Source organism: Drosophila willistoni, assembly GCF_018902025.1.
Source record: "Drosophila willistoni isolate 14030-0811.24 chromosome XR unlocalized genomic scaffold, UCI_dwil_1.1 Seg144, whole genome shotgun sequence".
Taxonomy (NCBI): domain Eukaryota; kingdom Metazoa; phylum Arthropoda; class Insecta; order Diptera; family Drosophilidae; genus Drosophila; species Drosophila willistoni.
The window spans coordinates 9,912,651-9,926,110 of NW_025814057.1; the positions used below are offsets into that span (position 1 = coordinate 9,912,651).

At 38.5% G+C, this 13,460-nt stretch overlaps 2 protein-coding genes across 2 annotated transcripts; both read right to left on the minus strand.

Moving 5' to 3' along the window:
- Nucleotides 1-882: 882 nt before the first annotated feature.
- On the minus strand, nucleotides 883-2,990 carry LOC6638690 (actin-related protein 5). The gene has a single exon (XM_002061702.3). It carries the CDS (start codon nucleotides 2,879-2,881, stop codon nucleotides 902-904), a length of 1,980 nt encoding a protein of 659 aa, XP_002061738.1. The 5' UTR covers nucleotides 2,882-2,990; the 3' UTR covers nucleotides 883-901.
- A 3,045-nt stretch (nucleotides 2,991-6,035) lies between these two features.
- LOC6638792 (phosphoserine phosphatase) lies at nucleotides 6,036-7,500 on the minus strand. Its single transcript, XM_002061701.3, has one exon. The coding sequence runs from the start codon at nucleotides 7,097-7,099 to the stop codon at nucleotides 6,281-6,283; it is 819 nt and encodes a 272-aa protein (XP_002061737.1). The 5' UTR covers nucleotides 7,100-7,500; the 3' UTR covers nucleotides 6,036-6,280.
- Nucleotides 7,501-13,460: the final 5,960 nt, after the last annotated feature.

Consider the following 13,460-nt stretch of genomic DNA (forward strand, 5'->3'; position numbering starts at 1 on the left):
TTTCTTTGGCGCTCTCTCTCTCGCGCTCTCTAAGTCAGCATTGATTTTGGTCAGAAACTTCAACAGAAGTTTAATTAACTCATTGATAATTTTCAACGTACTCATACACATACGCGATATAAAACACATACACACACACACACAGGCAATCAATTTTAATTAGCCATCAAAAATGTTTAAACATATTCACGCCTGAATAAACACAGTGCACATACTCGACAGGTGGCCTTCAGTTGCGCTTTTTTTTTGCTATTAATAAACTATTTATGCTGCTCGGGTCTGTTATTCACTCTTGCTTTTTACTTCTGGCAGGTAGAAAGAAAAGTGGGTAATACCGTTTTTGCTTTACTAGAATTCTAAGGTCTGGAGAACAATAACAATTGCCGCGTAAATGTAATTGATAACAGAAGAGAGTACACTTGACACAACATTCTTTCTCTCTTTGTGTGCATTGGCATTTTCTGTTTTTGCCACCCTACACCCTCCTGTCCGACAATAACACCAACAACCACTTTTGTTTGTGCACTTGTATTCGAATGTAGTTATGTGAGTTTTTTCAATTGGTACACTTGAATTAGTATTAATTTGCAGATTCACACGCTTTGCACTTAACAATAAAACCGTTTTTCTTAATTATTTGTGTATTATTTACTTGCAGCAAGTTACTGTTTGGTTTGGCTGCAATGGCCAATTACAGTTTTGCTTTTGCCAACACTGAGCGACTTCATTTGTTTTGCGAAACGCTTGAACAATGAGCCGCAGCGCCAGTGAGCTATAGCAGCTGACTCGGTGATATCGATAACTTTATTTATTATTATCGATATTTAAAATTGTAATCGGACCACAAAATTTGAAATATTTACAAATAACAAGAGAAAAATCTAATTTTCAAAAATAACATTTATTCTTTTGGTGTAGGATAATAAGGATTGCTAGATCGATGAGATTGGAAATAATTGCTGCCATATTCCTGGTACATTTTACGTGTGGTCATAATGCGCGAAAAGTTTGAATCACGGGCCTGTAGGCAGGCACCTAGCCAAGGGCTTAAGATCGGCTCGGGCGACTCATAAATTTCAAAAGTGGACTGAAACGGACGCATCGCTAACAATTCCTTGGCCAGACGCTCCTTGAGACCACGAAATTGAGCACATCCGCCCGTCAAGTAGACATGTTGCACCAGTCGTTGTTGCTTATCCGCGGGAAATAGTTTGAGAACGAAATCTATTAGCTCCGCCAGACCGGCTTCAGAGCAACCGATCATGCTGGGCTGAAAGAGAATCTCAGACACCCGAATGCTCTCTACGCCAAAGTGCAGCTGATAATTTTCTGCAGCGCTCTGCTGAGATGTCTGACCATCCGGTTGGGCCTCATCAAAGTTGGGATCGTAGTGGCCCAGAATTTTCTCATACTCAAGTAGCTGTTCGGTATCCGCATCTGAGTCGGAGTCATCGTTATAGCGATTTATACGCTTGTAGACATCCCAATCGTTGTCATTCATGCCGAAACCATCGTCCTCCTCCTCGCCATTCGGTTGCTTGCGGCGCTTTTCGTGCCGGGCCAGAGACGAGATAATCCTCATGCGCTCCTGGGCAGCATGTGTATGCCGTTTGGCCTGCTCCTGTCGCTGCTGCTGTCGTGTCTGCTTGCGTTGCAACAGCTTCTCTCGCTTGGCCCGCAATTCATTGAGCCAGTCCTCCTGGGATACACCTTCCGGTGGTTTAGCCATTCTGTCCTGTTTGCTGGAACGTGGCACTGTTGGCGGGCGTTTTTTGATCCTTTGAATGCGTCCTTTAATGGTTAGGATAAGCTCATCCAACTCTTCTAGACTTTTGATCTGTTGCTGCTCCAGGGCACGTTCAAATTTCTGCAGCTTCTGCTGCTCATAAAGTTCCCGGAGTTTAGTGAAATGCTGTAACTGTTGCTCATCCTCCTGCATTTTCTCGCGTTCGCGACGATTCTTAATCTCCAACAGCCGCATGGCCAATTCGCGACGTTTCTCCTGCTTCTGTTCGGCCGTTAGCAAGGCATTTGAGGCAGTGACGGGATTATAAGGCAATTGGATTTTCATTATATGATCTTCGTAGTAGTCCATGCGCGACCATTTAACTAGCTCTTCACGATAATCCGTGGCCACATGGCAATGCTCGTGGACCAACTTTTCCATGCGGCTTATGGTGATGGCGTTTAGATGGACGGGATATTTCATTTGCATAAGTCGGAACAGATACGTAATGATGTGATAGCCACCCACATTCAGTCGACGCACATGCTCCAACTGCAATTGGCCATCAAGGACTGGTATAACATGCGTTGTGCTATAGCCAAAGCTTATGATGAGGCCATCCCTGCCACGCTTTGGCTGCTGCTGCTGATAGTGTTCCCAACTGTAGAGGGCATCAATACCATAGGAGACTCCCGGCACTCCGTAGCATTCGAAAAGTAGTTCGCTCATCTGCTGACGACAAAAGCTGGGATTGGCCAAGGCCTCTGTTAGCACAATGGGATGATCAATACTTGTGGAACCCTCAAATCCCATTTTTGTAAAGACATAATCAAAAATCTGCTCCTGATGATTCCAATTGGTGATCACATTGCGTTCGAAAGGTGATTTGAGATGAGCACGAACGGCCTCGATATTGGTAATATCATTGCCCACCTGAATTTCAGCTGGCCCCTCTGCTAACAAGGCGGATGATGAGGCATCTGCTGTTGCTGGTGGATTACCACCAGCGTCACCCGTTCCATTCTTCTCCTTCTTTCGGTCCTTGCGTGGTTTTGTTAAGACATTGCGGAAACGTAATTCCGGCTCTTTGCTGTTCTGCCAACCCACACGGCACTCATACGAGCCATTGTCGATGATCAAAATCCGCTTTGCCATCGTCCAAGCGAGCGTTATTTACTGCTGTGGCTTTAAATAAATCTTTCGCAGATTGTAAACAAAAAATAACGAGGGAACGCTGGCAGAACCGGCATTAGAGATGCCCATTCAACCTCTAAATATTCTCTGGCTAAAAACAAGCCATCAGCACAATTGCTAAATAGCTAAATCATGAGAAACTTAAGTGTCGTTTTTATTTATAATGCCCTTCTATTATAATACATCTGTAAATTACTTATTATGATGTAAACTTAGGTTTGGCTTTATAAAATTTAGAATCATATTGTTGAACTAGTTCTACTGTCTCATCATTGACCAGGAATCAAAAATTACGCCATCGATTAAATAGTGTGAGTTACTATCGATAATATTGTCGTTACTGAAAATTACCATCACTAACACAAATAATATTTAAAATACAATTTTTCAACAATCGACATTAATATTTAAAAGATTTATAGGAAAATGCCAGAATAAGTAAATAAATAGGTCAAAAAACCCCGGGTGCCCCACTAAACTTTCTAGCATATGATACGATTATATATTAAACATTTAACCCTTAAACTTTTGTTGATATTAACATATATATATTTTCAGCGGTCTCGTTCAATATGATCATCCTAGATTTGGCATATAACACTGCAAAACTGACTTTTATTTACATGTGATGTTCACATTGGTTTTAGCCACACGATAGTCCATCTCTAATAAAATTAACAATATATCGATAGCCATATTGGCCGATTAATAACAAACAGCTGTTGCTTGTCTCAAGTTTGGGGCTTAATTCTCTGCTCTGCGCAACCCCCAAAAAAGAAAGACCAGAAATAAAAATCTCTGCTTGGGGCTTGGCGCTGCTGCTACTTAAAATTCAGTTTATATCTAGTTTTCGTGGCATCAACAACGTCCCAGTCAAAAGTCGCCATCGTTCCGGTGTTGAGAGTGTTGTGTTTTTTTTGGTCGTAACAAACAATTCGCATAACAGAGCGGCGCGGCACGCGTATACATACACAGATACACCACAGTAACAGTTACAGTTTTTTTTTTGATTGTTAAAAGCCGAAACGGAAACCCAAAAAAAAAAACGAAACGTAAGCTACAAAACATTATAAACAAATCAACAGCAACAAATGTGTGTTGCAATAATAACAGTGATGAATTTTTTTTTCATACCGTTTGATTTTAATTCAGAAAAAACTTTTGTTACCATGTTTGCGTTTGTGTGTATGTGTGTCTGTGTGTGAGACTGTTAGGGCGCAGCAGCTGCAGTTGCAAACTGGAACGCTCACACACATCCGCATCCGCATCTAATTCCTGGGACAAAATCTCAGTTATTATATCTTTAGCTTTTGTCTATAGTATTGCCTCTGTTTTTTTTTGTTAGGTTTTGCCAAGTCCAGATAGCAAAATTGTAAAAAAAAATGTTGTATATTATTATGCTTTTTGTTTCGTCTTATGCTGTCCCTCTTGGGCTTTATTAACGCTTTTTACGTCTGGGCTAGCAGCCAAACATCATAACTTATTATAGCCAGTGAGTGCGTAGTGAGGTGAGTCAGTCAGGCCTCCATATGATTTGCATGCGTCACACAGTCGATGGTTGATGATGTTGCCACACAAAGATGCATATAAGCCCCCCCAAAAAAAAAAAAAAACAGTTTTTAACAAAAATTTTTTATGCTGGTGATCTCATATTCCCATCTCAAACTGTTTTCATCTCCGCGTCGCGCGGGTTTGCTTCCGTTTTGGTTGGTTTTCGTTCTGCCCCAGAACTGCAGCATGTTCGTTCGTTTCTGGCCTTAATTCACGCCTCTGTGCGTTGAAAAATCTTTGAGAGAAACCGACCGCGCAGCCATTTGCCGTTTTTGCTATGAACACTATCTGCTCCTAATAAGGTTTTAAGTCCAGACCCAGCCGGCGAATGCTTTAAAGCAGTTTTGTTTGCTTCTTAGCCGCGGGGGCAATTAAACGCAATGACGTTGACCCTCAATTTATTCACCTCACGAATCGCCCATTCATATCAAACTCTGCTCCGGGGGGCGCCCACATATTAACCTTGTTTGGTATTTGGCTTTTATAAAACAATTCTTAATTGCTTTGACTCGGTTCTGGTGTCTGGTCTGGGTGAAACGGGTGTGTAATTTAGCAACTCGTTTGCTTTTAATTGCCGTTTAGAAAGTACTTTTTTTTCGATGTGGTTTTTTGTAGTAACTACTTTAACCTTCGTACCACATATTTTTTATTTTTTGGTAACTATCTTTTATAGAAACTGGGCTAAAGTAGTTTCAGAAAGTGGTGTTAGAGCTCAAAATGACGAATGAGAAACCCAATGGCAATTTTTGTTCTCTCTTCACAATAGACCCCTTCCTAATGCTCTTACCAATCTTGTCAGCGATCACCATCTATCATATTTATGTTCATAAATAATACAGAAGCTTTTTTGCTCTCATAAAGTTGAATGAAAACGCAAAATAATCCACATTTAATATTAAAAAGCATTTGAGGTAAACCGCGATTCGGCTATATCTAAACAATAAAGTCAGCTACTTAAGACCGCCTGTTATTTATCACACAGATAATACAAAAAAAGATAATGAATATTTTATTTAGCTGGACAAAAACAAAGTACTTGGCAGGCATAATAAAACTGAAAGCAAATATACATATTTGCTCATGTAGAGAAAAGTCCTAATGGAAATTTGGGTCACTAAAGACTTTAATAAAAGTTAAAATTTAATTATAAAATTTCATTTAAATTAGGTAAAAAAATCATTTAAACCAGGGCGTAAGAAGGCGTGGCAAGAATTTGTAACAAACTTGATGTGCGTATAAACCATTCAAATCTACATATGCAATTTTGTGGCTTTAGCTGCTATAGTTTTCGAGATCTTAATATTTATACAGACGGACAGGTGGATGCTGAGCATATACGGCTTTAGTATACCCTTTCCCTCTATGTGAATGCAAGGTATAATAAAACGAAATCACTTGTTTCCTTGTTTCTTAACCAAGAGTCAATCCAAATGGAATGAAAGCACAGGGTAACGAACTGTTGGAGCTTTTACACTTTAACTGTTCTCTAGTGCTCTCTCTCTCTGCGTGCTGTTAAACAGCTGACGCTTAACAGCGGTGATGAGTGGGTGGGAAAGTTAATATGTAATTTTACTATCGCTTTTTTTCTTTTTTATTGTTTTAGCAATTGACTATGAACTAATATACACACACGTATATATATATTTATATATATTTATAATCTGTACATACATGAGAGACACAAAACACTTTTATTATTTACTACTATATAATATATAACACGTCGATTTGCAAATACTAAATGCGGCGCTGACAGAAAATATCCGCGTCGCTGCTGCTGCTGCTGCCGCCGTTTGTTGTCGCCTACGCCTATTGGCCGCCACCTCCAATCAGCTGCTCAAAGTCCGTTACGTAATACTGAGCGCGTCGATAGACTTCGGGCCTGACAACATTGCCACCAAAACCAATAAAATGATCTGCCGGTGGGACAGCCTCCAAATCGGTGGCACCATCACCAATCATTGTAATCAGAGCGTCCGCATTATGTTGCTGCCTAATCAGGTTGATGGCCTCCGCTTTGCCGCCAGACCGAGATGTGGGCTGATTGATATCAAAGCTATCGTATGCGCCCTGATAGTCGAACAGCATTTTATTGGCATACAGCTGAGTGAGTGGTATGCCAAGTTCGTTTGCGACAGGTGCAATTAGGCAATCAAAACCGCCGGATATGAGATAAACCTGCTTGCCATCTGCCTTCAATTGATTGACAAAACGTTTCACATTTCGGGTAAGAGTACTGGGACGTTCGCGTATGAAATCCTGGACTTGCTGCTGCGATGGCTTTATGATATTCAAACGTATTTGGAGGGCATTCTGGAAGGTCATAGTGCCGCCCATTGCCTCCTTGGTGACACGTGCCACTTCGCTACCTTTGCCACAATAATCAGCCAGCTCATCGATACCCTCTTCACAAATGACTGTGGAGTCGACATCGAAGCAAACAATTTGCGATTGCTGAATGATTTTGGCAGCCAATTGAACCTGTTTGGGTGGTGTGGCAGCCGTGGCAGCTGAAGGATTGGCCGCAACTGTTGGAATTGGTATGGAGCCGTTGCCATTACAATTCAATTGCTTGGCGGCTAAAACTGTTGGCGGAGGACGTGCCAGGCTAAGTACTGAGCTGCTCATCTTGATGTTTGTGTATAGGGAGGATAACGAGGACGACCACGTTGTGATGACGTTGTTCACACACTGCCGAGGGTTTAGGTTAAATGGCCAAACAAAAAATTTCCGCTGTCAACGCGCAGATTTCTTTGGTGTTTCTTGTTATTGGTTTCTTTATTTTGTGTATGCGTTGAATATGTATATTTTTGGGGATTTTTTCTTTTCCTTTTCGCACACGCGCTTTTAGGCTCTCAGCTGTTTTTTGTTTTTATTAGTCTCACACATATACAAAATACATATACTTGGCTTGTCTTGTCTAGTATGCTCTGTGTATTTGTCTGTTGTGTGTGTGTTCGCTCTCTCTCTTTCTCTCTTTGTGTTAACCCACACACGATATGATCGCGTTGACTGACTTTTTACAACTGACTTGACGCTTGTCGATCGCCCTTATAAGAAAACTCGCTCAAAGCAGAGATACAGCTACAACACACATTACGTCGCTCAGTCGGCAGAGGCAGCGACGGCGGCGGCGGCTGCTCTCACTCTCTTGCACGGTAATCGTACGATAGCCCAATGGATCGTGAGTCGCCTCGTTGGCTAAGCATTACATTAAAACCATTTCAATTGAATGTTTTTCTTTACTATATATAGTATATGATTGGAACAGACATTATTGGTTGAGATCCTTCCCTTCAGATACAGAAGCCGAGTGATTTTGATTGTTTTCTTTTTTTTGTTGTTGTTGTTGCCTTTTCTTAAGTTTAGACTTCCTTTGTGAATGGGGGAAAATGGATCTTTGCCCCGCGCTTTGCGGTTCACGTGCTGCTTGCATGCGTGAGTGAAAACGAGATGGCAATGTCTGTGCTTATCATAAAAACATAAACAAAAAAAAAAAAACAGACCACAACACAAAATGCTGTCATTAATGTTGCCGAAGTCAAGTGGTGTTTTTAGTGCCATGGAACTGGCTAGAACTGGTTTATTGACCACACAGACCACATTGACGATTAGACTCTCCTCCTTATCAATTTTAGCACACCCCATTAAAATAAAGAAAACGAACAAAAAAAAAAAACAGCTGATTAAAGTAAAGAGGATCGCCACCGGAAGACCTTAAGTAATTGCCAAAAAAAAAAAAAAAAAAGTAGTAAAAGAATCTATGAAAAACCGCATTTGGACTTCGGCGAGTGTTTTGTTTTGTCTACACACACACACACACACACACACCGAATACCCCCGAAGCTCTTATCTAAACCAAAAAAGACCCCATTACGCAGCGCATTCAAGTCCACCGGGGGAAACAAACAACTGATCGTTTCAAAATACTACTACTTACTTTCTTTTTGTTCCCATTAATCACTGGATGATGGAAAATAACCACACAAAAGCCAGCCGTCTAGATTAAAGCTTATGCAATTCGGTCGATGATCAATTGATGATCAAAGCGATCAAAACGATCCTTCTGCAGATCTCTAGAAGTCTCTCTTTCACTCTATCTCACTCTTTCTCTCTCTGTGTTTCTGAGCAGAATGCCGTGTGCTGTGTGTGCGAACAGCTCGTTCTTCCTTCATTCAATTTCAATTAGATAAAAAAAGACGAAACGAGAAGCGCGCGTGCATTTCGAATTGCAATGTGCAATTTGATGTTGTTTGCGGTTTTTTTTGCATTGTTGTTGTTGCTATTATTATGGAATAACAAGTTGTTTTGATTGCTCGTCGCCGTTGTCGTTGTCGTCGTCGACATTTTGCCGTGATCGATGGTCGGTCTCTGGTAAACAACACAGAGAGAGGGAATTTTAGAGTGAGTGGGGGACCGACCGACCGCAAAAAGTATTTCATTGCCATCGTTGAGTTGCACTTTGATAAAAACCAAACCAAACAAAACAAAACTATAGTAAGAAAAAAAAAAATAACAATTTTTGCAGTGCGTGTTCTCATGCATAAGTAAAGCTTAGCTTGGCCAATTGAACAAAGTCGTAAACATTCGTTTAGTTATATTTTTAATTACATACATATAAGCACACGTATGTACATATGCCCGTTGCCTTGAGCAACAAGAAGAAGGCTGACAAAAAAAGGAGGTGAAAAGAAGGAGGCAGCTAGCTTGCTAGGTAGGAAGGAAGGTAGGTGAAATCAACCGCGAGCACCTGTCAGCAAAGGCGCCTGTTGTTGTTTGGACGTTGAGTTTTTCCCTTGCCTTGGTAACTTGAGTATCGATTGACCTTGTTGCTGCATAAATTTACCTAGAGAGTACACCACCACGTAAGGCTTGGCTGGCAGGCACAAACATGTCCAAAAATACAAACGTTCCTTTTTATATACATATGTATTTATATACACACATACCTCATTTATTATGTCCTTTGGTCAAGTCAACCACACATGTTCTTGATGTGATAATCAATTGTAATTAACATCTACCCGTATTCCACAAAAATGGTAACTAAACTCAAGTTCACTCGTCATGACGCCTTTAAGTCAATATGTATTTCAAAGACATTAAGAGCCAAAGCTATCAGAATTTGTAATATGGACTAGTTTAGTATATAAGTGAGTCATGTTAATTAAAAAAGGATACTAATATGTGGTATCATATACCAACGGCCCATCAAATTTCATGAAAATCGGATAAGATTTAGCCAAGTTACATATCATCAGGAGATTTACCAAGCCGCAATGGGCTGCAAAGGGCGCTAGAGTGCTCATCTGTTCTTATGCATATTCAAAGTGAATGGTAGTCGGTACAATGGCTGAGAAGACAACATTATTTTAACAAACATCAGTTAAAATATGTCCTTCATTCATAAGAATATGCTTAGTAAAAGTATATCTAGATCATATATGGTGTAATGTGGACTGAATCCTTGTCAGATATAAAAATAAAGGAGTGTTTTTTTGGGCTCAAAGTTGCTTCAGTTAAGAGTTCCCCGAATTCCTTTCAACAACATTCTCTTGCGGAAACATTAGTAGGCTTTAAGACTTCTATAAAGTTTTTATTACAACCCGTTTTGATATTATCTTCCGTGTTTTCGTATCAGTGCACTGCAAAATCTAGTGAGGCATTGCAACTGAGTTTCTTCTATGATATCGAATGTATAGAGTTTATACTATAGACAATACATTCACAGGTGCAATATATATACATACTATATTTGCATACTTATAAGTGTCGTTGCATAATGACGACTTTCATTAACATATGATAGATAGCGTCACATTTTTTGCTTTTTGAGGGCTTGTTTTGTTCTATAAAGATTCTCGAGGGGAAAAACAGCTGATAGGGCGTAGAGGCAAATAGTGTGTGTCATCGTCTGCCCCAAAAGTCATCGTCGAATGGAATCGGATCATCAGAGATTAATTGATTGAAATGGCATGCAATAGCCATAGACGATTTCATCACCAAGTCAGTCTCGTCTGTATGAAAAATCAAAATCAAAAATAATAGTCATGAATTAAGTAAAAATAAATTCTATTTTTCACTTGTCTGCAGCAAGAGATTTGTTATTGTTATTTCGAAAGAAAAGAAAACAAGCAAATAAATTCCAACAACAAAAACTGCAAGTTGTTAATAATACTACTCACTTACTTTTCCCTCATTCCCTCTCTATCTTCTGGCTATCATCATCGTGATTTGTTGCCAAGTGCAGCGGTTGCTGTCCGCTGATTAACCGTTAAATTGAGTGAGAGGTGTTGTTGTTGTTGTTTACAAGCTGCACGCGATTCTTAATTCCCATTTTTGATAACTTTCCTCTCTTTCTCTCTCTGTCTCTTACTGCATTGCTCTCCATCTTGGGGAGAGAGCAAGCAAAGTTACCTTTCTCCCGGCTCCCCCGTTTTACCCTTTTTCTTATTTGACACATTTTTACTGGGGGGGAACAACAGGAACGAAACATTGTCTTTGTTGTTGTTTTTCTGGTTGTCATTGCTGTTTCTTCTTCTTCTTCCTCTGCTTTGGCTTATAAACAGTTATAAATGGAGCTTAAGCTGGGCTTTGTGGTGTAAACGAGATGGCTATATAGCAACGTCAATGCTTTATGCACTGGGCAAATAAACACACAATAACAACAACAATGGCAAGGCGATTCCCTCTCTGCTGGGGGGCTCCTGGCTACAAAAGGAACAACAACTGCATAAACAATTCTCGTAATCGACTATCAGATACCTTCTACTCGATTTCTCTAGAATTCGATTGAATGTGAAGGCTATTGAAGTAACTTTTTGAATATTCTTAGTATAAATTTCTATATGATTTCTCAAAATAATAATCAACTTAGTTTTATTATAGATAAAGTATTCGTACGAACTATTTTTTCGACTCATTTGAAAATAAATCTACATTATTAGTATAGTAATTTTCAATCTAAAGATCTACAATATACTGAAAAAGAATGATATTGGGCTGATAACAATTGTCGATCATTTATGTACATATAAATTATAGTAAAAAGATATGCATTATTTTGTATGTATATACAGAATAAGCCGATCTGACTCAAATATAAACCGTTCTGTTTAATATTTTTTTGTGATTTTAAAAGTAGACATGAATAAGCAGTTTTCTCTTAATGTGAAACCAACGAAAAGCTTTGTTTTACCTTTTAAATTGCTTATATTTCGATATGCCCCAAGCAGAGAGGGTATTGGAAAACACGTCATTTGCTTATGCAGTTGGTGCCTATCGCTTTTTGACATTCGAGCTGCTTGTTTAAGTTTTAACGCTGACAAAACTATAGAAAAATAGTCAGCAACAGTAAATAACAATGGCAAAAAAAAAACGTTGATTTGCTTGCCCTGCCCCCCTTTGCCAACTGAAACCAGCCTCCATTTAGGAACAGCGAATCCACCTAACTAACTACCAATGTGTAGTACCTGCCCCACCCCCTTTTGATGTTGTTGTTTTTTTTTTTGTTTTCAAATGTAATTACAAAAGCCAAGCGTTATCGTTCTGACATCGTAAGTTTTGCCAGTTTGCCAGTTCGTTGCACTCGCTAGAATCAACAATAAATACGGCCAACATGAGCAAAAAAGAGTTAGGTCCTGGCCCACAAGTTTAATGACACTTGAAACTATGGCACACATATTTGTTCATTCATCATTTCTTTATTCATTCATTCATACATAATGTACATGTGTGAGTGTGTGTGTGTGTGTGTACCGATTACCGCACGCAATTCATTCCTTGATGGTAATCAGCTTAAGCGATGATTTTGCTTAAATAACTGAAAATTACCCTCAATTGGGTCAAATTGCAAGAGAAATATAGATTAAAATAACTCAATAAATTCTAATAATCGAAATAAATGAACAATTTTTGCATAACATGAGATTTTTATGCATGAAACTTAATTTCATATGACTTTAATAGTCTCATTCATTTGAAAAGTCATAAAGTCGGATTAGATATAATCCATTTATAGGCACGTAATTAATGGAAATAGAATTTGTGACGCTTTTATTTATTGGTTGACATCATGCTATATATATTTATAGTCACGACCGAACTCTACAATTGAATCGATGGGTTTTAAATCATTTTTTATTCAATTTCTTTATCATTTCAAGATCTGTTTTCATCAAGTATTTGATGAAATCGTTCATAACATTCGTTAGGTTTTATTTTAATCGTTATATATTTATTATAGTATTATATTTATATTTTTATAGCATATTATAGCGTATTATATTTATTATAGCAAAATCTTTGAAATCGTTAAAAACGAAATAATAAATTGTTTTTTTTTCGTATTAAGTCAAGTTTTTGATAGGGCATGCTCTTTATAATATTCTCAATTTGTTTTTTTTTTTTTATTTTTATGGGAAATATTTTTAAAAAGTTTCAATCTTTTAAATTGTTTCTAATATTCTCAAGCTGTTTTTGAATATTATTAATCTATTTCGATCAAGCTCTTTGAAAATATTCACTTTGAAAACTTGTTTATGTAAAAATCCGCATTGTTTAACCCATTTTGAATATTATTTACATTGTTTTTGTTTTTTTAAATGCAATTGAAAAGTAATAAACAGTTCTAAATTTGATAGAAATTGTCTGCCTAGATACTAGAATCGCTATATAGATCGATCTGTCGTGTAATTTTCCTTCACCTCGATTTTTTTTCTTTTTTTTTTGTTGCCATTTGATGGCACTCCCATAGTATATTTCACACGTGTCGGAAAAGATTCGTTGATTGCTGCTGAATCATTTGAAGTCGGTGATTAGTTGCAATTTCAATGATTCCACCATAGCACCACACCCTATAGAAAGAAACGCGAAATAATAATTGATACGACATACGAAACTGATAATCAAACAATCGCTTTATACAGCAAAAGAGCACGCCTATTGTAACGCTCCATTAAATTTGAATTCGCAAATTCGCATTTACCAA